Source organism: Gopherus flavomarginatus, chromosome 1 (genome assembly GCF_025201925.1).
Source record: "Gopherus flavomarginatus isolate rGopFla2 chromosome 1, rGopFla2.mat.asm, whole genome shotgun sequence".
Taxonomy (NCBI): Eukaryota; Metazoa; Chordata; order Testudines; family Testudinidae; genus Gopherus; species Gopherus flavomarginatus.
In genome coordinates, this window is record NC_066617.1 from 157,163,801 (window position 1) to 157,184,816 (window position 21,016).

Below are 21,016 nucleotides of genomic sequence, written 5' to 3' on the forward strand. Positions count from 1 at the left end.
GTAACTTTGGCCTTTGGGTTGATGAATTTGGGGTCAACGAAGGATTGGTGGATAGCTGACACTTGTGCCCCCGTGTCTCTCCACGCAGTAACCTTCTTTCCGCCCACTCTCAAATTTTCCCTTCGCTCCAAGGGTATTTGAGAGGCATCCGGGCCTGGGGATCTTTGGTGTGATGGTGGTGTAATGAATTGCACTCGCATGGTGTTCTTTGGACAGTTGGCCTTGATATGTCCCAGTTCATTACACTTAAAGCATCTTCCATCTGATGGGTCACTGGGTCGAGGTGAGTTACTGGAGACTGGTGAGGTTGAAGGGTAGGGTATCTGTGGCTTTACTTGGGTGGTATGTGGGGTCTTTGGCTGTCCTCGGTTGTAGGGTTTATGGTCTGTGTGCCCCCTGGGGTAATCGTTCCCCTTGACAGTAGCTTTCTTGCTTTCTGCCAGTTCCATCCATTTGGCTCCAATCTCCCCCGCCTCAGCGATATCTTTGGGATTTCCATCTTGTATGTACCGTGTGATGTCTTCAGGAACACCATCCAAGAACTGCTCCATTTGTATGAGGAGGTTCAGTTCTTCCAAGGTTTGAACGTTGTTTCCTGTTATCCAGGCCTCATAGTTTTTTGCAATGTAGTAGGCGTGTTTGGGAAATGACACCTCTGGTTTCCACTTTTGGGTTCTGAAACGCCGACGGGCATGATCTGGGGTTATCCCCATTCTGTATCTGGCCTTGGTTTGAAAAAGTTTATAGTCATTCATTTGCTGCTTAGGCATTTCAACTGCCACCTCTGCTAAAGGTCCACTGAGCTGTGACCTCAATTCTACCATGTACTGGTCTTCGGAAATGCTGTACCCAAGACAGGCTCTTTCAAAATTTTCCAAGAAGGCCTCGGTGTCATCACCTGCCTTGTAGGTGGGAAATTTCCTGTGCTGTGGAGCAATATTTGGCGCCGGGTTGTTAGGGTTGGCTGGCACATGCAGCCCAGCTTTTGCCAACTCCAGTTCATGTTTTCTCTGTTTTTCCTTCTCTTCATTCTCTTTTTGTTGCTTTTCCATTTCTCGGCGGTGGGCCAACTCTTCTTCTGCTTGTTTCCTTCGGTAGGCCACCTCTTCTTCTTCTAGTTTTCTTTTGTGTGCTGCCTCTTGGGCTGCCTGTTCTCTTTGGTAGGCTGCCTCTTTGATCTGTTCTTCTCTTTCTTTCATCTCCATCTGTCGCCTGTGTTCAGCTTCTTTGATTTGTTCTTCGGCCTCAATTTTTGCCTTAGAAGTCATGGTTCCTGTTTTCTTGTGTTGGGGTGCCCTCTGGTGTTTATCTTCTGAACTGCAGGTTCTGTTGCCTCCTGAAGTCTGCCTAGCAACAGTGCTTTTTTTTCCCTTTCTCTCTCTAGCTAATGTTCAATGAAGGGAAACCAGAAAAACCACTTTATTTGCATGCATATAAGTGCTGGTACTTGCCTCCTAATGGGAGGGCTATTGCATGACAAAAGACCCTCAACAGTTTGGTAATGGCTTCTCGCTTAACATGCAAGCCACAAACTGCCAGAGAGAGCAGAAAAAAAATTCTCTCTGGTTCCCTTTTAAAACCAACTGTTTCTCTCTGCTAAAAAGCCCTTAGCAGAGAAGAGAAAAATATAATATTCCTACTGGCTTCTGGATTCTGTCTATATCCCACCGCTACCACCATATCATAACCTTAGTCCCAGATTTGGACCTTAGCGTCCAAAATATGGGGGTTAGCATGAAAACCTCCAAGCTTAGTTACCAGCTTGGACCTGGTACCTGCTGCCACCACCCAAAAAATTAGAGTGTTTTGGGGCACTCTGGTCCCTCTGAAAAACCTTCCCTGGGGACCCCAAGACCCAAATCCCTTGAGTCTCACAACAAAGGGAAATAATCCTTTTTCCCTTCCCCCCTCCAGGTGCTCCTGGAGAGATACACAGACACAAGCTCTGTGAAACTACACAGAGAGACTCCCCCTCTCTGTTCCCAATCCTGGAAACAAAAAGTACTTTCCTATTCCCCCAGAGGGAATGCAAAATCAGGCTAGCAATCCAACACACAGATCTCCCTTTGATTTCTTCCTCCCACCAATTCCCTGGTGAGTACAGACTCAATTTCCCTGAAGTAAAGAAAAACTCCAACAGGTCTTAAAAGAAAGCTTTATATAAAAAGAAAGAAAAATACATACAAATGTTCTCTCTGTATGTAGATGATACAACACAGGGTCAATTGCTTAAAAGAATATTGAGTAAACAGCCTTATTCAAAAAGAATACAAATCAAAGCACTCCAGCACTTATATTCATGCAAATACCAAAGAAAAGAAACCATAGAACTTACTATCTGATCTCTTTGTCCTTACACTTAGAAACAGAAGATTAGAAAGTAGAACTACTTCTCCAAAGCTCAGAGAAAGCAGGCAGGCAGAAAACAAAGACTCAGACACACAATTCCCTCCACCCAAAGTTGAAAAAATCCGGTTTCCTGATTGGTCCTCTGGTCAGGTGCTTCAGGTGAAAGAGACATTAACCCTTAGCTATCTGTTTATGACAGGGGGTCAGTGGGGTGCAGGTACACTAAGACAGTAGGTAGTATGGGGGGGTTAGTGGGGTGCAGGTACACTAAGACAGTAGGTAGTATGGGGGGGTCAGTGGGGAGCAGGCACACTAAGACAGTAGGTAGTGGGGGGGTCAGTGGGGTGTAGGCACACTAAGACAGTAGGTAGTATGGGGGGGTTAGTGGGGTGCAGGTACACTAAGACAGTAGGTAGTATGGGGGGGTTAGTGGGGAGCAGGCACACTAAGACAGTAGGTAGTATGGGGGGGTCAGTGGGGAGCAGGCACACTAAGACAGTAGGTAGTGGGGGGGTCAGTGTGGTGTAGGCACACTAAGACAGTAGGTAGTGGGGAGTCAGTGGGGAGCAGGCACACTAAGACAGTAGGTAGTGGGGAGGTCAGTGGGGTGCAGGTACACTAAGACAGTAGGTAGTATGGGGGGGTCAGTGGGGTGCAGGTACACTAAGACAGTAGGTAATGGGGAGGTCAGTGTGGTGTAGGCACACTAAGACAGTAGGTAGTGGGGAGGTCAGTGGGGTGCAGGTACACTAAGACAGTAGGTAGTGGGGGGGTTCAGTGTGGTGTAGGCACACTAAGACAGTAGGTAGTGGGGAGTCAGTGTGGTGTAGGCACACTAAGACAGTAGGTAGTGGGGAGTCAGTGGGGAGCAGGTACACTAAGACAGTAGGTAGTGGGGAGTCAGTGGGGAGCAGGTACACTAAGACAGTAGGTAGTGGGGAGGTCAGTGGGGTGCAGGTACACTAAGACAGTAGGTAGTGGGGGGGGTCAGTGGGGTGCAGGTACACTAAGACAGTAGGTAGTGGGGAGTCAGTGGGGAGCAGGTACACTAAGACAGTAGGTAATGGGGAGGTCAGTGGGGTGCAGGTACACTAAGACAGTAGGTAGTGGGGGGGGTCAGTGGGGTGCAGGTACACTAAGACAGTAGGTAGTGGGGAGTCAGTGGGGAGCAGGTACACTAAGACAGTAGGTAGTGGGGAGGTCAGTGGGGTGCAGGTACACTAAGACAGTAGGTAGTGGGGAGTCAGTGGGGAGCAGGTACACTAAGACAGTAGGTAGTGGGGAGGTCAGTGGGGTGCAGGTACACTAAGACAGTAGGTAGTGGGGGGGTCAGTGGGGAGCAGGCACACTAAGACAGTAGGTAGTGGGGGGGTCAGTGTGGTGTAGGGACACTAAGACAGTAGGTAGTGGGGGGGTCAGTGGGGAGCAGGCACACTAAGACAGTAGGTAGTGGGGGGTTCAGTGGGGTGCAGGCACACTAAGACAGTAGGTAGTGGGGGGTTCAGTGGGGAGCAGGTACACTAAGACAGTAGGTAGTGGGGGGGTCAGTGTGGTGTAGGCACACTAAGACAGTAGGTAGTGGGGAGTCAGTGGGGAGCAGGTACACTAAGACACTAGGTAGTGTGGGGGTCAGTGGGGAGCAGATACACTAAGACAGTAGGTAGTGGGGAGTCAGTGGGGAGCAGGTACACTAAGACACTAGGTAGTGTGGGGGTCAGTGGGGAGCAGATACACTAAGACAGTAGGTAGTGGGGAGTCAGTGTGGTGTAGGCACACTAAGACAGTAGGTAGTGGGGGGGGTCAGTGTGGTGTAGGCACACTAAGACAGTAGGTAGTGGGGAGGTCAGTGGGGTGCAGGTACACTAAGACAGTAGGTAGTGGGGAGGTCAGTGTGGTGTAGGCACACTAAGACAGTAGGTAGTGGGGGGGTCAGTGGGGAGCAGGCACACTAAGACAGTAGGTAGTGGGGAGGTCAGTGGGGTGCAGGTACACTAAGACAGTAGGTAGTGGGGGGGTCAGTGGGATGCAGATACACCAAGACAGTAGGTACTGGGGGGACAGTGAGGGTTATGGTTGGGTTCTGATGTGCACGGGGCTGGTGCGGCTGGTTCCATCAGGCTCGGGGGCGGGGCTGGTGGCCTGGGCGGGGTCTCCCTGGTGACGGGCGGGAGCGAGCGGGGGGCGGGGTCAGCCGGCCTCTAACGGCGGCTGCAAGAGCTGCTCTAGGCTGAGCGGCGTTTCCGGCCCCGCCCCCTTCTTCCTTGGTCCTGTCGGGCCCGCAATGTCCCTGGTGCGGGTGACGCGCCCCCGCGCCCCGGGGAATAAGCCGCCGAAGGCGAAGAAGAAGAAGCCTCCGCCCCCTAAGCGGGACTGGGACGTGAGTGGAGCCCCCGCCCGGTACAGCTGGGGAAACTGAGGCAGGGGGGCCGCGCCCCTCGCAGTCGGGGTGCGGGAGGCCGGGGGCGGCGGGGCCGCAGGAGCCGGGTGATGGCAGCCGGGGGACGCGGGCTCCTGCGCTGCCGAGTCACCGCGGGGACCGGGCTCTGGAGAGGGGGACGGACGAGCCCGCCCTGCCGCGTGTGTGCGCTGGGCGAGCCCCGGCCCGGCCCGGCCCTGCCCACTAGGGGAAGATGCCTTCCCTTGCCAGCCTGTGCCCGCCGCTGCGTTTCCTTTTTCACTGTGCCCCGTGGCTGCCCCCCTCTCCCTGCCCTCGCTAATGATTCCGCTCCGTTGAAGGGGCAGTTCATTCCCCTCTTGTTTCAGGCTGGCCACGTACTGAGATAGCACAGCATCAGTAATACTCTATTCCCGTTTGGAAAGTTCCTTTTACAGCTATAAGGCACATACACACAGGGCCCAATGCACCATTAATCTGTGTGTCTAATCCTCATAGTTCAAAGTCAGTCATGGAATTTTAAACCTACTTCACATTGGTGTAGGCAGCTATAGAAAACACAGAATGAATGCCTCTTTCTCTCTTTTTTTAAGTACAGAAGCTTAGATTCTGGAGCAGGGGGTGGATTCAACAAACTGTGACCATAACGTAAAATAGGACCCTGCTGCATAAACCTTAGACAGAAAGGAGGTATTGACTTTGAAACTTACCAGTGGTAATATCAGTGTTGACATTTAAAACTCTTTTTTCACTGCTCATCACTGATGAAGGAATATTTAGTGAATATTCTTGTGCTGAAATACAAAACCAGATACAAAAAGCCCCTGCTACTCCCCAATTAACTGCCATCATTGTCAATTTCTTTTTGCACATGCCCTGGACAACTTCTGCAAATGAAATTGAGTTTTCAACACAAAATTCTGCAGCACACTGAAAACTTAAATTATACAAAGTATAGCCATATTTGGGGTCGGGAAGGAATTTTCCTCCAGGGCAGATTGGCAGAGGCCCTAGAGGGTTTTCGCCTTCACCTGCAGCATGGGGCATGGGTCACTTGCTGGAAGATTCTCTGCACCTTGAAGTCTTTAAACCATGATTTGAGGACTTCAATAGCTTAGACATAGGTCTGATACAGTAGTGGGTGGGTGAGATTCTGTAGCCTGCGTTGTGGAGGAGGTCAGATTAGATGATCATAATGGTTTCTTCTGACCTTGAAGTCTATGATTCTATCATACTGATGGTTTTCATTTAATTTAAATATGAAAATGAACACATCCATTTTTTGTCTTATCTGAAAGTGCTGCAGGGTTTTCAGTCTGCTGCTCCAAAGCATCATTAAAAGCCAGGGACCCTGAGGTAGAAGTCATTTGCTATAGAGCAGTGGTTCCCAAACTTGTTCCGCTGCTTGTGCAGGGAAAGCTCCTGGCAGGCCGGGCTGGTTTGTTTACCTGCTGCGTCCACAGGTCCGGCCAATCGTGGCTCCCAGTGGCTGCGGTTTGCTGCTCCAGGCCAATGGGAGCTGCTGGAAGCAGTGCAGTCTGAGGGACGTGCTGGCCACCGCGGCCACTGGGAGCTGTGATTGGCCGAACGTGCAGACGCAGCAGGTAAACAAACCGGCCTGGCCCGCCAGGGGCTTTCCCTGCACAAGTTTGGGAATCACTGCTATAGAGTATCCTGGATCTAGCTTGCACAGTCAGAGAGGATCCAGGGAACTACAGGTCAGTCAGCCTCACCGCAGTCCCTGGAAAAATCATGAAGCAGGTCCTCAAGGAATCAATTCTGAAGCACTTAGAGGAAAGGGAGGTGATCAGGAACAGTCAACATGGATTCACCAAGGGCAAGTCCTGCCTGACTAACCTAATTGCCTTCTATGAGGAGATAACTGGGTCTGTGGATGAGGGGAAAGCAGTGGGTGTGTTATTTCTTGACTTTAGCAAAGCTTTTGATACGGTCTCCCACAGTATTCTTGCCAGCAAGTTAAAGTAGTATGGGCTGGATGATTGGACTATAAGGTGGATAAAAGCCAGCTAGATCATCGGGCTCAATGGGTAGTGATCAATGGCTCCATGTCTACTTGGCAGCTGGTTTCAAGTGGAGTGCCCCAAGGGTCGGTCCTGGGGCCGGTTTTGTTCAGTATCTTTTTAATGATCTGGAGGATGGCGTGGACTGCACCCTCAGCAAGGTAGCAGAGGACACAAAACTTGGAGGAGTGGTAGATACGCTGGAGGGTAGGGATGGGATACAGAGGGACCTAGACAAATTAGAAGACTGGGCCAAAAGAAACCTAATGAGGTTCAGCAAGGACAAGTGCAGAGTCCTGCACTTAGGATGGAAGAATCCCATTCACTGTTACAGACTAGGGACCGAATGGGTAGGCAGCAGTTCTGCAGAAAAGGATCTAAGGGTTACAGTGGATGAGAAGCTGGATATGAGTCAACAGTGTGCCCTTGTTGCCAAGAAGACTAATGGCATTTTGGACTGTATAAGTAGGGGCATTGCCAGCAGATCGAGGGATGTGATCATTCCCCTCTATTCAACATTGGTGAGGCCTCATTTGGAGTACTGTGTCCAGTTTTGGGCCCCACACTACAAGAAGGATGTAGAAAAATTGGAAAGAGTCTAGTGGAGGGCAACAAAAATGATTAGGGGGCTGGAGCACATGACTTATGAGGAGAGGCTGAGGGAACTGGGATTGTTTAGTCTGCAGAAGAGAAGAATGAGGCGGGATTTGATAGCTGCTTTCAACTACCTGAAAGGGGGTTCAAAAGAGGATGGATCTAGACTGTTCTCAGTGGTAGCAGATGACAGAACAAGGAGTAATGGTCTCAAGTTGCAGTGGGGGAGGTTTAGGTTGGATATTAGGAAAAACTTTTTCACTCAGAGAGTGATACAGCACTGGAATGAGTTACTTAGGGAGGTGGTGGAATCTCCTTCCTTAGAGGTTTTTAAGGTCAGGCTAGACAAAGCCCTGACTGGGATGATTTAGTTGGGAATTGGTCCTGCTTTGAGCAGGGGGTTGCACTAGATGACCTCCTGAGGTCCCTTCCAACCGTGATATTCTGTGATTCTATGAGAAGTGTTAGGCTATAGAGCACTTGGCTCATTCACTATGCATCATATATACAGTGACTCTGGCATACACAAGTATGTGAGCTTGTAGGAAAAAAATATTGTATTATTTCTATCCTAAGTACTCTTATGGCCACCACCACCGTAGTATCTGAACACCTCACAACCTTTAGAGTATTTATCCTTACAACAGCTCTGTGAGATATTATTCCCACTTTGCAGATGAAGAACTGAGACAGAGTGGCTAAGTATTTTGCCCAAGGTCACGCAAGAAGTCTGGCAGAACAGGGACTTGAACCCAAATCCTATGCTAGTGCCCTAAAACTGGTCCATCCTCCCTCTCTTCCTTTTGAGAAATAATATGTGATCATCACATAATTAAAGATTGTATCATGATGTATGAGCCCACGGGGGTAGAGTTAGGATTCCACTGGCTGCCTTAACATTATCATTGCCTGACTTTTGAATGCAAACTTAATATTTTTTAACCTAGTTTTTTGATGGAATACTGTGTAGAACTGTAAAGTGATCTATGTCAGATTGTCTTTTGCATTTCTGTTCTATTTATCAATAGACACTTGTCTCTAAAATTGGAGGGCTGATAATTTTAGTAACTTAAAGAGCAAATCAATAGGGTATTAAAAAAATTAATGCCTGATTCCACCTCTGTGTTTATATTTGTTGTGTTCTCTTGTTTCTTTTTGCAGAACACTGTCCATGATTTAACAGTGCATCGTGCAACTCCTGAAGACATGGTAAGTCAAAAATCTGTCATTGACCTGCTATGGAATAGAGGTAATCTACTTGGTCATCTGGGGCAGATATTTCATTTTATTTTATATGAGGTATTTTGTTAATAACATCTTATCTCCCTTCCCTACCCACCAAAAACTTTTTTAAATATAGCTTCCACCCCCCCCCCAATAGCTATATGCACAATCCCTTCTTTTAGCAGCGCTCATTTGTTTAATGTCTCCTTCAGCCAGCTTATTTTAACCAATATTCTGATGTATTTTCCAGTGTATCCCTTTAGAATGTTTTCCAACATGGGATAATGGGAGGAGGGGGAAAGAAAAACTTATCTATTGGAAGGTTAACCTGCATCATCTTCACTGAAGAAAGGGCTGAAAAATATGTTCTTTAGTCTTGGAATTTCCTTAATTCTTGGGGGGTTTGAACAGGTTCACACCACTGCTACCGTTCCTGCTATGTAGAGCTGCTATTCTTCACAAACTATGAGTTCAATTCCATCCAGCTGACAGCAATGAATATATAATATTTTTACATAGTATAATACACGTTTTACATAGTATAATATTGAGGATACAATGAAGGAGTTTGTGCTCATTTAGGATTATATCTCTTGTGAGAAGGCTAGTCTTGATGACATAAGTCTCTTTCTAAATTCTATAACTTAAGAATTCTGTAACTGGAGGCCTGTGAGAATCTAATACATTAAATGTGCTATTAATCTGAATTGGATAAATGCATCCCATTCAGAGGGTGGAGACTCTGATAGTCAACACCAGTGCTGAATCAGACAATTCATTTTGACTTGTTTTCAGTGTGCTGGGTGACAGTATTTCTGTGACAGTTGGATACAGCTGTTGCTGTTGTTTCAGTAATGTAGGGCAGATGAGAACACATACATTTCCCCCTTCCCTTTGCTCTGTGAAGTAACTTAAATTTTTGTTCTTCTCAGAGTGGTCGACTCTGATTGCAGGTGACATTACTGGCATCACCAACATGTGGTTTGATTTCACTGTACCCAATGCATAAATTGGTAAACCCCAAAAAGAAAGCCCACTGGCAGTTCTCTGCCGCTGTAAGAGTGCCTTAGCTTAGGAGTTCTCAACCTTTCTTTCTTTCTTTTTTATTTTTTTGGGCCTCCTCAACATACTATAAAAACTCCATGGCCCAGCTGTGCCACAGCAACTGTTTTTATGCATATAAAAGCCAGGACCAGTATTAGGATGTAGCAAGCAGGGCAATTGCCTGGGGCCCCACATCACAGGGGGTACCATAAAACTAAATTGTTCAGGCTTTGGCTTCCGCCCTGGGTGGTGAGGCTCAGGGCCCGGGCTGCAGTCCCGCATGGCGAAGCTTCCGCTTTGGCTTTCTGCCCTAGGCCCTAGAGTGTCTAATGCCAGCCAAGCTGGTGGACCCCCTGAAACCTGCTCATGGCCCCCCAGAGGGTCCCAGAATGCTGGTTGAGAACCACTGCCTTAGCTTGCCCCTTAGATTTGAACCAAATTCTCTTCCATACTCTCATAGGTGCGGCGTCATGAGATACACAAGTCAAAGAACAAAGCACTGGTGCATGTGGAGCTACAAGAGAGAGCATTGAAGAGAAAATGGAAGAAGCAGAGGCAGGGGGCTCCTGATTCCCTAGAGAAAAGGAAGCTGGCCCTCATGCGAGAGGTAAGAACTAGGTCTGGACTTTCAACACGTGTTGAATTTGCCAGGAATGTGAAGCAGGCACTTGGCATCTTCTTCCTCATCTCCTATGCTACGAAGGACTTGTGGCAAAATGGAAAATTTCTCCTACAAGAAGGTCAAAATCCGCTGTCTGGCTGAATAATCAAGCCTGGTTGATGTACAATATCCCTTACCCCTAGGTGCTCTTCTTTCAGCTACTGCAGAACATTGATTGGAGTAGAGCTCTGTGGTTAACAGGCACCCAAGCCCCAAGGAAACAAGATCATGTGGTCTACATAGTGTCAGATCTTACTCCTGGCCCCTGCCCTTGCCTTGTCCCCTGCCATTTCTTGAATGCTGCTGTGCAGGGATCCTTGCAGTTCTAAATTCCAAGCTGTGCAAGGGAGATGTATCCTGTGCTTGTCTCCCCTCCCCTCCGCCCGTTCCCCCTGCCCCGCACTCCATTGTTTAGTGGAAATCCTAAGGTTGTGTCTGGGGAACCTCTGCACCTGTAATTGCTGTATTTAACCAGAAGAAAGGAGGAGAGCAAGAAGGGGAGTGTAAAAAAAGAGGAGCAGGAAGGGTGGAGGGGGGAAGGGAAAGAAAATTGACAAAACGGGTTGAGGAGCTGTAACTGCTGGCAGGTGATCTAGTGTTCCTCAGTTTGGAATTTTAATTCTGTCCCTCACTATCTGGGCCTGCCTTTAATGCTATGTAATACTACTACTACTACTATTACTGCTATTTAACTAGCTTTTGAATTCTGACTGCAGCAGCACTATCTTACTCCAGTCAGGAGGCAATAGCTTCTCACTCAAGTAAATAATTTCCCCTGATTCAAGCAGCCAGTAATTCCCTGCAGCATGGTTATTTGAGATGTGCCAGTTACTGTGGGCCATGGGATTAGTCACATATAACTTTTACAGATACAAGAATTTGTATCTTTGTGAGTTAGGGATTGTATGTTAGCTTCATGCGGGAAGGTTACCAAGCTTCCCTTAAGAACTACAGCAGTGGGAGCTAATTACTGCAGCTGCCAGGACAGGTAAACAACTCCAGAGAAGTACCACCTTCTGGGGGCAGTTGCCTATATAGGCATAGACAGGGTTCAAGATGACAAGGAAAGAGCTTGTAGTATAAAGGGTCAGCCTGAACGGTTGGGTATCCCTCACTTTGATCCAAAAACTGGATTGTAACCAAAAAGGCAAGCCCTGCTGGAAGGGTTTGAAGGACTAGAACCTGCCAGGGTCTACACACAGAAGAAGGCGACACTTGGTAGTTTTAGTGTGTATAGGTGTTTTATTATATTTTGTCTCGGTAATGCTTTTGTCTTAAAATATATATGTTGTGTTTTGTGAAAGCTGGCTGGCCACTCATATCCCTGATGTTCTCCCTTGAGAGAAAGCGAATTGCAGGTGCCGGTCTAAGGTCCGATCTGCTGAGATAATCACTGTGAACTGCATGGGAACTGCAAACTTTAGTCCCCAGTCTGAAGGGAGAGGGACATGGGTCCCAGCCCATATAGAGGTGACAGCTGGGGACTGAGACTGAAGGTGGTGCTTGTGAGCAGACCATGGATGGGGCAGAGGCGGAGTTAACCCCAGAACTATGAACTTCCAAAAATCCCTTTCCATAATCCATATATTTATCCTGTTTGGTTTTTGGGGGGAAATCAGTTTGTATATGGTGGTATAAAGTGTCTCCTGTGCTGTGCCTTCAGATTCTCTCTGATCAGTATCAGCTGCAAGATGTGTTGGAGAGATCTGATCAAGCCATGGCTGTGGTGAAAGACCTGTTTGGCGATGCTCCTCACAGGCATACAGGTAAACCAACTAATTTATGTAAGCAGTTCATTTAAGATTACCACAGTTCTTTTAGAAATTTTGCCCAATTTCACAGAATTGTAGACTGGGTAATCTGGATTAGCTCAGGTTGTTTGCTTGATCTGGTTAGTTAGCATAGCATAGTTTATTCTCTTAACATAGTACAAAGGAGAACCAACTCTGCCTAACTATTACAGATCAGGATGACACCTAATGTGAGGGGCAGGTTATCACATATGTTGCTACTTCAGGGTTCTTACACCTTCCTCTGAAGCAGCTGGTACTGGACTAGATGGACCTCAGAGTCTGATCCATTATGGTAGTTCTTGTGGTCTCACTCCTGAATGCCTTTGATGCCTAGTCCTGGCTGCCCTTGGAGCTTTGTCAGTGGATGAATGAGGGTCTCTCTTGCTTCCTCTTGATCGAGAATGCAAAACCTATTGGCTCTTCTCTCAGAGAGAATGGTGGGCTCTACAGTTTCATTCATCTCTTCTCTGCGGATTGCCATTTCTCTTTCACTTGTAATGACTGTATGTTCCTCTCTTCATGTGCACATTTCTCCAATTACATCAGTATCTACAGCGACAACCCTAGCCCTCCACCGAGTATGTAGTGTGACTTTGTGACTTGCCGCTAGGGTTACTTAGGAGTGATGTTCACCTCCCCTTGACTTGTGTGATATGTTGCAGAGACAAAAGGGGCTTAATTTATGGTACAGAAGTCTTGAGGTACTGGTAGGACTTTTGGTCCTGGTTTCTCCTGAGATAATGGTTTATCAGCTAAATAGCCCTTTGTGTGCTATGACTTCGTGTCTTTCTCTGTCTACTCTAGGTTTCCCTAATGTAACAATGGCTCCTCATTGTGACCTGGAATCCTCTCAAGGTCCCATTGTACAAAAAAGTGATCCTCCCACACAGCTTTCCATCCTTAGTGAATCTATCATGGATCCCCAGGTAATGTACTCTTTATATGGACTGTATAGTAAATGCAAATAAACGATGTTTTCAGTGCCGAGTTCTGTGGCTATGTCTTCATTTGCATGAAAGTCAGGAAATCCAAAATTAAGGTTCCTAAGCTACCATAAATCAGCTCTTTTGTGTATAGTGTGTGTATATATATATTATTATGTTTAACGCTGCGTACAGAGATAAAACTACAGATATTATGTAGAAATAATTTATTTTAGGTTGCTTTGGGAACCCTGACTGTGGATTTCCTGACCTTTTTGTACAAAAAGCATCAACTTTGATGTTGCATTAATGTGGTTTCATTTGTGTTTAATAATTAAAAAGTAAAAGCAGAAGTGTTTGATTAAATCTGGAACCAATTTCTCTGACCTTTAGCTGAATGCACACACATTGAGATATACTCAGACACCTTTATTTCAGTGCAGTGATATCTTCGTATGTGACTATTTCACTGACTGTATTCAGGGTGTTCTTTTGATGTTCAGTAAAGTGTCACTGTTTCTTAGCTAGGTTTTTGGTAACCATAGCAGAACCTGCATATTGCAAGTTTGAACTTTTAGAACAAAATAATTTTTGCTTTAGAAGTTTGAATAACTTTTAATGTGCTTTTCCCCCTTAGATAACTCAGATATCTGAAATCATACCAAAAATATTAACTTAACGTTGAGAACAAGGAAAAGAGACTTCATCCCAAAGGGCTACTTTTCTGAAAAGTTACAAGTGACAGAAAATAGGGTCTTGGCATGAAAGTGTCATCTCTACCATAAGTGTAGTCTTCCTGTTATGATTCTGTACTAATATTTACACCATAGCACCTTATACAAATACATAATATCCTAAACTGAATTCAGGACTGCTCTGCCAGTCAGTCTGGGTTCTTTTTAAATGAAGGCATTCATTATTTGCATTTTTTGCTGTGGCCTTTGATTTATATATGTAGCATATTCTATCGCTGCATGTGAGTTGTATGATAAGTTGAAAGTCTGGGCTTTCCAGAGGAAGCTAGGGGAGGCAGATGTCCAACCACCATCGAATTTTAGTGAGATTGGGTCTCCAGCTCTCTTCTACTCTTTTGAAAATCCTGACCAAAGATCCTGTTGTAAAGCATACACAGGGCAAAATTCTGGTTACCGCAGGAGACCTTAATTCTGAATTGTCTTTTTCCTAAGTTACGTGCACGATGAAATGTCATCCTTTTCACTGTATTATGTCACTTTTCATGCATGTGCTGTAAATGCAATTCATGTGTGGGATTTTATATATAAACTACATTAAAAGAATTTTGTTTAGATTGCAAAGTGAATCATTCAAAACTTAGGAAATGCCAGAATCTAGTTGCTCTGGCAGTATTTATTCTGCCACTTAATTACATGATCATATGTTGTTTTTCCATAATACCCGTCTCATTTAATGGCTAAAAAGGCTACTACTAAGGAAATGAGGCAACTGTTCAATATTTTTTATCCTCAGTCATTGTGCGGCCCTTGCCTTACTGCACACATCCAAACAAAGCATTGAATATTGAAGTATTCATTTCCTGTGGTCTTTTCTAGAGTACTCATCGCTGTAGTATCCCAGTACTTCACAAACATTAATGAATTTATTTCCTGTCTTCTCTGTAAGTGTAGAGTATTTTTGTCCATATTTTAGAGGTGAACTACAATAACGAGACTTGTTTTCTGCGAAGCGTTTCCAGTGAACTAGTTTATTTTTTTCCTTTCTGAAGGATGGATTTAAATTGCTGTCATGTAACATTTGAGATGTCTTGTGTTTTTCTGAGACAGGCTCTCAATGAAGTAGAAGGGGAGGGTTCCTCCAACTGTCAATCAGAGGACAGTGTGAATGAACAGGATGTGTCTTTGCACTTCAAGTCCAACGTTGACATACACAGGTCAGTGTGTGTTTCTGTCTGTCAGTCCACTATCATAAGGCTTCTGTCCCCATAGTGTTTTAATAGCACAATCAGATATCCAAACACCTTTGCGCTTTCTCCCATCGTTCTCTTATGCACAGGAATTTCTCCCCATAAATATCCACAAAGCTATTACGATATCCTCCTTCAAATCTCTCCTTAAAATCACCTGTCCCATAATGCCTACAAAACACTTGGCAGTGACTAGGCACTTGGTGAGCCGTGACTGATATTTATTACACTTACCGTAATTCTTTCATTGTTACCTTGTGTCATGTGTCTCTTCCTCCGCACCCTCCACCCTCAGTCTCATATTTGTATTGTAAGCTATTTGAGGACAGGGGTCTTCTTTCAGCTGTATGGACAGTGCCTAGTGCAGTGGGCTCCCATTCTGGATTTGGACCTCTAGGCACTACCTCAGTACAAATAATAGGTTGACTTGTGGAATTGGATTGGTAATTGAAATCTTAATAGCAATTAAGAGCGCCCAGAGAGGAGAGAGTGTAAAGGGAAAAGAGGACAGGCTAACAACAGGACTTTGTGGGACCCTACTGGACTGCAAGACATTGGAAGAGAAGGACCCATTGACAGACATGGAAGGCATGATCAAATAGGAGAATCAGAAGAAAACTGTATTGCGAGTCCAGAACAGATAATATATCAAGAAGAAAGGTGTGATCAACCGTGTCAGAAGCAACAGAAATGTCAAGAATGATGAAGATGGAGTAGAGACCTTTTGGACTTGGCTAAAAAGAGCCTCGTAAACTTTAAGAGCTGTTTCACAGTAGTGAAGAGGCTAAAAGGCAGATTGGGGGTGGGGGGATCAAGGATGGAGTTAGGAACTTGAGGTAACAGTTTCATATGGCATGTTCTGTTACCTCATATGTGAAGAATAGAAGGGAGGAGGAGTAGTCAGAAGCACCTGAAATTTGTGGGTTGTCTTTTGGGGGGTGGGAGATGACTACAGCATGCATGTATCTGTAGAGGAAAGGACTGAAGGAGGTCAGGAGTTGGGAGGGAATGAGGTCAATTGCACAGATGGCTGTATTAGAGATAGAAAGTGCGTCAGAAGCCTCACTGCTAGTCATAGAGGTGGAAAAGTTGGAGATGGAGGAAAGAAGAAAAGGGGAGAGGCATGATCATAGCAGATGTAATCTTTTTTGCATGTGCCAAACAGACTAGAACTTTTGCACTGGAGAGTTAACCACTCATGCAAAACTCAAAATCTTGGAAAAGAAGTTAAGCATATTCCTATCATCCTTAACTTATGCAAACGTGTGCTCACTATATCTAACATATCCTCCATATATACCATTCATCATCACAACTCCATTATTTGTGTTTTAATTCTCAGTAGTGATCTCTATCTCAGAAACATATATGCGTATGTACTTATGTGTTGAATAACTGGAGGTTGAAAGAGTGTCTTGTGAGTGCTATAAGGGGGTAGATCATGTACTTGTTTCAATGTATAAGGTATGTGCTCAGTAATAAGGTTGGCTAGTATTTAAGATGTTTGAGTGATTGTGGGTAGTGGTGTGCATTTGTTGAAGGTCTGCTGTATGTGTTGGTGGATTAGTGTGGATGTCTGTAGTGGGTGTAGGTGTAGCATGGTTCATATAGACTTACCTTTTTTTTTTTTCCTTTTGATTGTGGTTCTCCATCAGTGTTGTATTGATTTCAGCAACTTATATTATGAATGAAATTTTATATAGCATTTATATTACATTTGGCCATGTTGGTTTGCAACTATAGCAATGTATATTTGAGTTGACTGAGGAAAGTAGCATTGGGTTTGAAGGATGTTTTGTTGGAGTTCTTAAAGTAGCACACTTTCTGGTGTCATTGGAGGAAATGTCAAATGTCACGTCATCATGGCCTGCTGTACGCTTAAAGCTTAGCTTGGCATAACTAAAGCACTCAGGAATGTGAAAAATCCACACTCCTGAGTGCCGCAACTACGCTGGCCTAAAACCCTGGTGTAGATGTAGCTAAATCAACAGAAGCCTTCATCGGTCAACCTAGGCACCATCATTTGGGAAGGTGGAGTTACTATAGTGGTAGAAGAACCCTTTCTGTCATTGTAGTGTGCATCTACACTACGGGGTTACAGCCGTGTAGCTATGGTGCTGTAGCCATGCCACTGTAACCTTCAAAATGTAGACTAGCCTTGTGTTGGTTACAGTGGAGGAGTACTTGTGTAACTAAAATAGAATGGGGAAGGATTTAACTCATTTCTAGGATTTTGAGGCTTTGTATTAATGGGGTATTTGAGCAATTTTAACTACTTTTTACTCCTGAACGCATTCTTGTGGCTTCATTTTGATTCCCCATCAGAAAGTCATTTTTCTGCAGGGAAGCAAAGAAATCTGTGGGGGACATAGATTCTATACATGTGCAGTGGCACAGAATTCCCCCAGGAGTAAAGACTTTTTGAGAGGCTTTTTACAGATAGATGGTAAAAATTAGCTGTAAGCATTGTCATTTCGGAGTTCACTGTACCCTTGTGTGTGCGCGCGCGTGCGCTCTCTCTCTCTCTTTTATGCTTATATATAGGCTACTCCACTTACTGAAAGAAGAAAATGCTGCTGGGGCTTCCCAGCTATGGGCTGAGAAGCAACTGAGAACACCTCCCCCATCACAGAAAGCAAATGTAGCTGTGACTCCAACAACTGCTTTGCCATCATCAGGAGCTGCAGGTTTGGCTCTACTGTAACATTAACTCTCAAAGGACATAGGCTGCTAACAGCATCTTACTCAGAATAACCTTAATAGAGAGGAAGGGACAGGATATTTTCAGAAATCTGAGTTGGGTTAGCAGAGTAAGGTGCTGGCAGTTTGAATGTGTTTATATATAGAGACAAGGTGGGTGAGATACCTTTTATTGGACCAATTTCTGCTGGCGAGGGAGACAAGCTTTAGAGCTATACAGAGCTCTTCTTCAGTCTGGGAAAGGTACTCAGTGTCACAACTAAATACAAGGTGGAACAGTTTGTTTAGCATCAGTAGTTAACACGTATTCTAAGTGAAGTGACCTGTTAATATCTCCCCAGTCATAGGACAAAAAAGGGGGGTTAGTGGGTTACAGATTATTGTAATAAATCATAAATCCAGTGTCTTAAGGCCCATTATTTCTAGTTTTTGTTTTTAATCAGCCCTCAATGCTACCAGAGTAGTCCAGAGAGTCCATTCAAGGCTTCAGAATGAAGATGAAGAGCAGACTTCAGATTCCTCTTACACTGTGAGACAGGTGCTGAACCCAAACCCAAGAAAGCAAAAGCAAGTTTCAACAAAAGGTTTGATCCTTTTAAAATGAATATTTCATCCAAAGACACTGTCTCAAGTACAAGTTAATGTGCCTTCCTCCAGTGTCCCTTAAAGCTCTGGTTGAGATCATATTTTCATTAAACGGTACTGATTATCAATGTAATTTATTGGAGTTAAAAGTCAAGATACAGTAGCAATTTAGAACTTAACCTGATAGTAAAGAAGTCTCCTCTTTCCCTGCTTGTGGTCCCTGGTTACAGTACACTCTTTGCTTGGAGTTTTACTTTCAGCTCTGGTATTTGCTAAGATTACAGAGAGAGACATAGTGACTATGTAGCTAAGGTTGCATTGTGATTTGCTCACAAAGGACTGAAATCTTGTTTTGAATTTAGTCATCAAATTTGGCACCAACAGCCCTTCAGGGGACAATTTGAAATTTTCATTTAAATTGTTTTAGGAAAATATTTACTAATTTTTAGGAACCATTTTTAAATGAAATTTGGTCTGGATGTTGTCTGAATTTTTTTGGGTGCCTCTGACTTTAAAAGGGGGAAGGGGACCCAAAACAATCTCTCTACCCTGGTCCATCCCAATTTCTGAAATGTCTCTCACATCATGCTGTATGGATAGGACACTTAGGAAATTTGGCAATTCTGTGTATAAAGAATAGTTCCCCTTACTCCTCATAACTGAATAGAGTTGCATGAAGTGGCTGAGGGGGGAAGCACAGTCTACGTGTGTTAATACCTCTGTGCGTATGGACTGGGATCCACATCGTGCTATTACTGATTCACTGTGCAAAAGAGGCAACAATGTTATGAGGAACAAGCTCTGTATGCAGTGTGGTATTGCCATTGCCAGGGTTTCATATTGCCACTGCTGTTTTGGTACCATGAGGCAGCAGGACTGTGGGGAGCCAATTGGGAGAGCTGACATATAGGACATGCAAGGGTGTTTTGAGGGTTTTGGGGGATGGAGTGTCATCCATATTCTTTGGGACTCTGGGAGGTTATAACCTTCTTCAGCAGCAGTTTTAGTCCAAGTGATTCACTCAGGGTCATCATATGAGGACTCTCTTCTGAAAAATTACAGGAAGCTTGTCAGACAGAGAAAATGCCTTAGGAGTGAAGCTGGTAACTTAATTATAGGTGCACTTTTTGCTGAAAGTCCCATCCCACCCCCTATGCCTCGGCTCTGTTATATTTGGTTCCCCACAGCTAAGTCTTGGTCGGATGTGTCTGAGCAGGTCTCTCAAACTTTGACTCCTGCTGAGAAGCATAGCAAAGGTCCATGGTACGTTGGGAAATGTAGATGGGATACCTTCAAGTGACTCATTTCCCTGCTAACTCACCTATACCTCTCTACATGGCTGTCCTCATGCTCTCCCTGGAACTTTTTCTGTGCTGTACTGCACAGATCTATGTATTCAATACTTAGGGGTTTGTAGAATAGTTGACTCTCTAAACGATGTTGGTTCTGCAGAAATTTAGACCAGGAGTTCCCAAAGTGAGGCCTGAAGGAGGAGAAATCCAATGTACAGTTGTCCTTCCCTGTACTTGTGGGCTGAAGGCTGTTAATCAGCTGTATATTCCCAAGGTTATTGAAGTTCACCCGCAAACGGTTTCTAATTATCTGCCAAGGAAGATAAAAGTATAAACAAATGGTGGACTTGGTGCCTTTATTTTGATGTTTGTTTACCAGACATTTAAACCAGGTGTGGTCTCTGCATTTTTGAAAGTCCCTAGGGTAGCCCTCAGAGTTAAGGCTTAGAGTCTAGTTTCTGAGGATTTAGAAACAACCTATATTAATCTAAATGACTAGGATGCATCTATCTTTGATATTCCTTTGTCCATTATAGTGCTGGAACAGAGTACTTCTCCCACAGTTGGATTTTAAAGGATTTTTTTTGTCTGTCTCTCTTTCAGCGAAAAGAAATCATACTGCACAGATGGCTTCCAAACAGAGAAGAAATGATTCTCTTGCTAATGCAGTTTCCTTCGAACTCCCAAGTGGCAATAAATCCAGCTTGGATGTCCTGAATCGCATGATTCACGAAGTGGAGCATGAAATGGAGGAATATGAGCGATGGACAGGCCGTGAAGTACAGAGAATGCAAAACGGTCATGGCCTCACAGGGTTCACCGTGTCACTGGTGAACACACTCTGTCGTCTGATGCGCTACCTCAAGGAGGTGAGTAGATATTACGTGAACTGCTCCTGTAGCTAGAATGAATAAGCCCAAGGATTATAGTTTAATTTACAGCCTTAACTTTGACATTTCCTAACTTTCGACTCCTTTACTTTGCAATCTCAATATCTTTAATAGTTTTGTTAGGATTGTTTGTGTGCAATTTAAAAAAGGTAAAATTATTAGTTCAGCAGAAACTATTGTGTATCTAATAAACGGCAGGAGTTCACTGAACTGAATAGAGGAGGTCTCCCATTTACTTCAATGAGGGATGTAGTCCACTTAGACAAAAAACAACTGATTGTGAACAAAGCAACATTTAAACACACCCAGTATTCTGAATATGCATTTAATTTTTATAGTTTAAAAGTGTTCTATCTGTCTTAGGTATGTGGGCTCTGGGATTAGTTATATGCTAATGATCTCGGTCCCTTCCTGGTTCCTCCACATGTGCCTGGGAACTACATCACAGCACCTAGCTGCTACTTGTTTCACAGTGAACTGCTCTGCTCTGAGCACAAGGTTTTTTAGACCCTTTCGTTTGGATGACAGTCTTTCTGTTGTGTTGCTTCTTCGTGCTGTGTTCCCCTCACTGGGAGCACTGGGCCTTGGCCTGGATTGTGAAGA

The 21,016-nt window shown here is 44.7% G+C and overlaps 1 protein-coding gene across 4 annotated transcripts in view; it reads left to right on the top strand.

Annotated features, from left to right (window-relative positions):
* Positions 1-4,571: 4,571 nt before the first annotated feature.
* SPICE1 (spindle and centriole associated protein 1) overlaps positions 4,572-21,016 on the top strand; it is a 35,016-nt gene continuing 18,571 nt past the window's right edge. For 3 of the 4 annotated variants that reach the window (XR_007770928.1, XM_050932635.1, XM_050932648.1), the window contains exons 1-9: positions 4,572-4,726; positions 8,521-8,568; positions 10,088-10,234; positions 11,952-12,054; positions 12,886-13,007; positions 14,807-14,913; positions 17,491-17,633; positions 18,090-18,230; positions 20,127-20,392. Coding sequence is in view for 3 of the 4 variants with exons in the window: in XM_050932635.1 (XP_050788592.1) it covers positions 4,631-4,726; positions 8,521-8,568; positions 10,088-10,234; positions 11,952-12,054; positions 12,886-13,007; positions 14,807-14,913; positions 17,491-17,633; positions 18,090-18,230; positions 20,127-20,392 (1,173 nt within the window). In the remaining variant the exon portion in view is untranslated. Of the gene's footprint in view, positions 4,747-8,520; positions 8,569-10,087; positions 10,235-11,951; positions 12,055-12,885; positions 13,008-14,806; positions 14,914-17,490; positions 17,634-18,089; positions 18,231-20,126; positions 20,393-21,016 lie in introns of all 4 variants that reach the window. The other variant, XM_050932656.1, reaches the window with a different exon arrangement.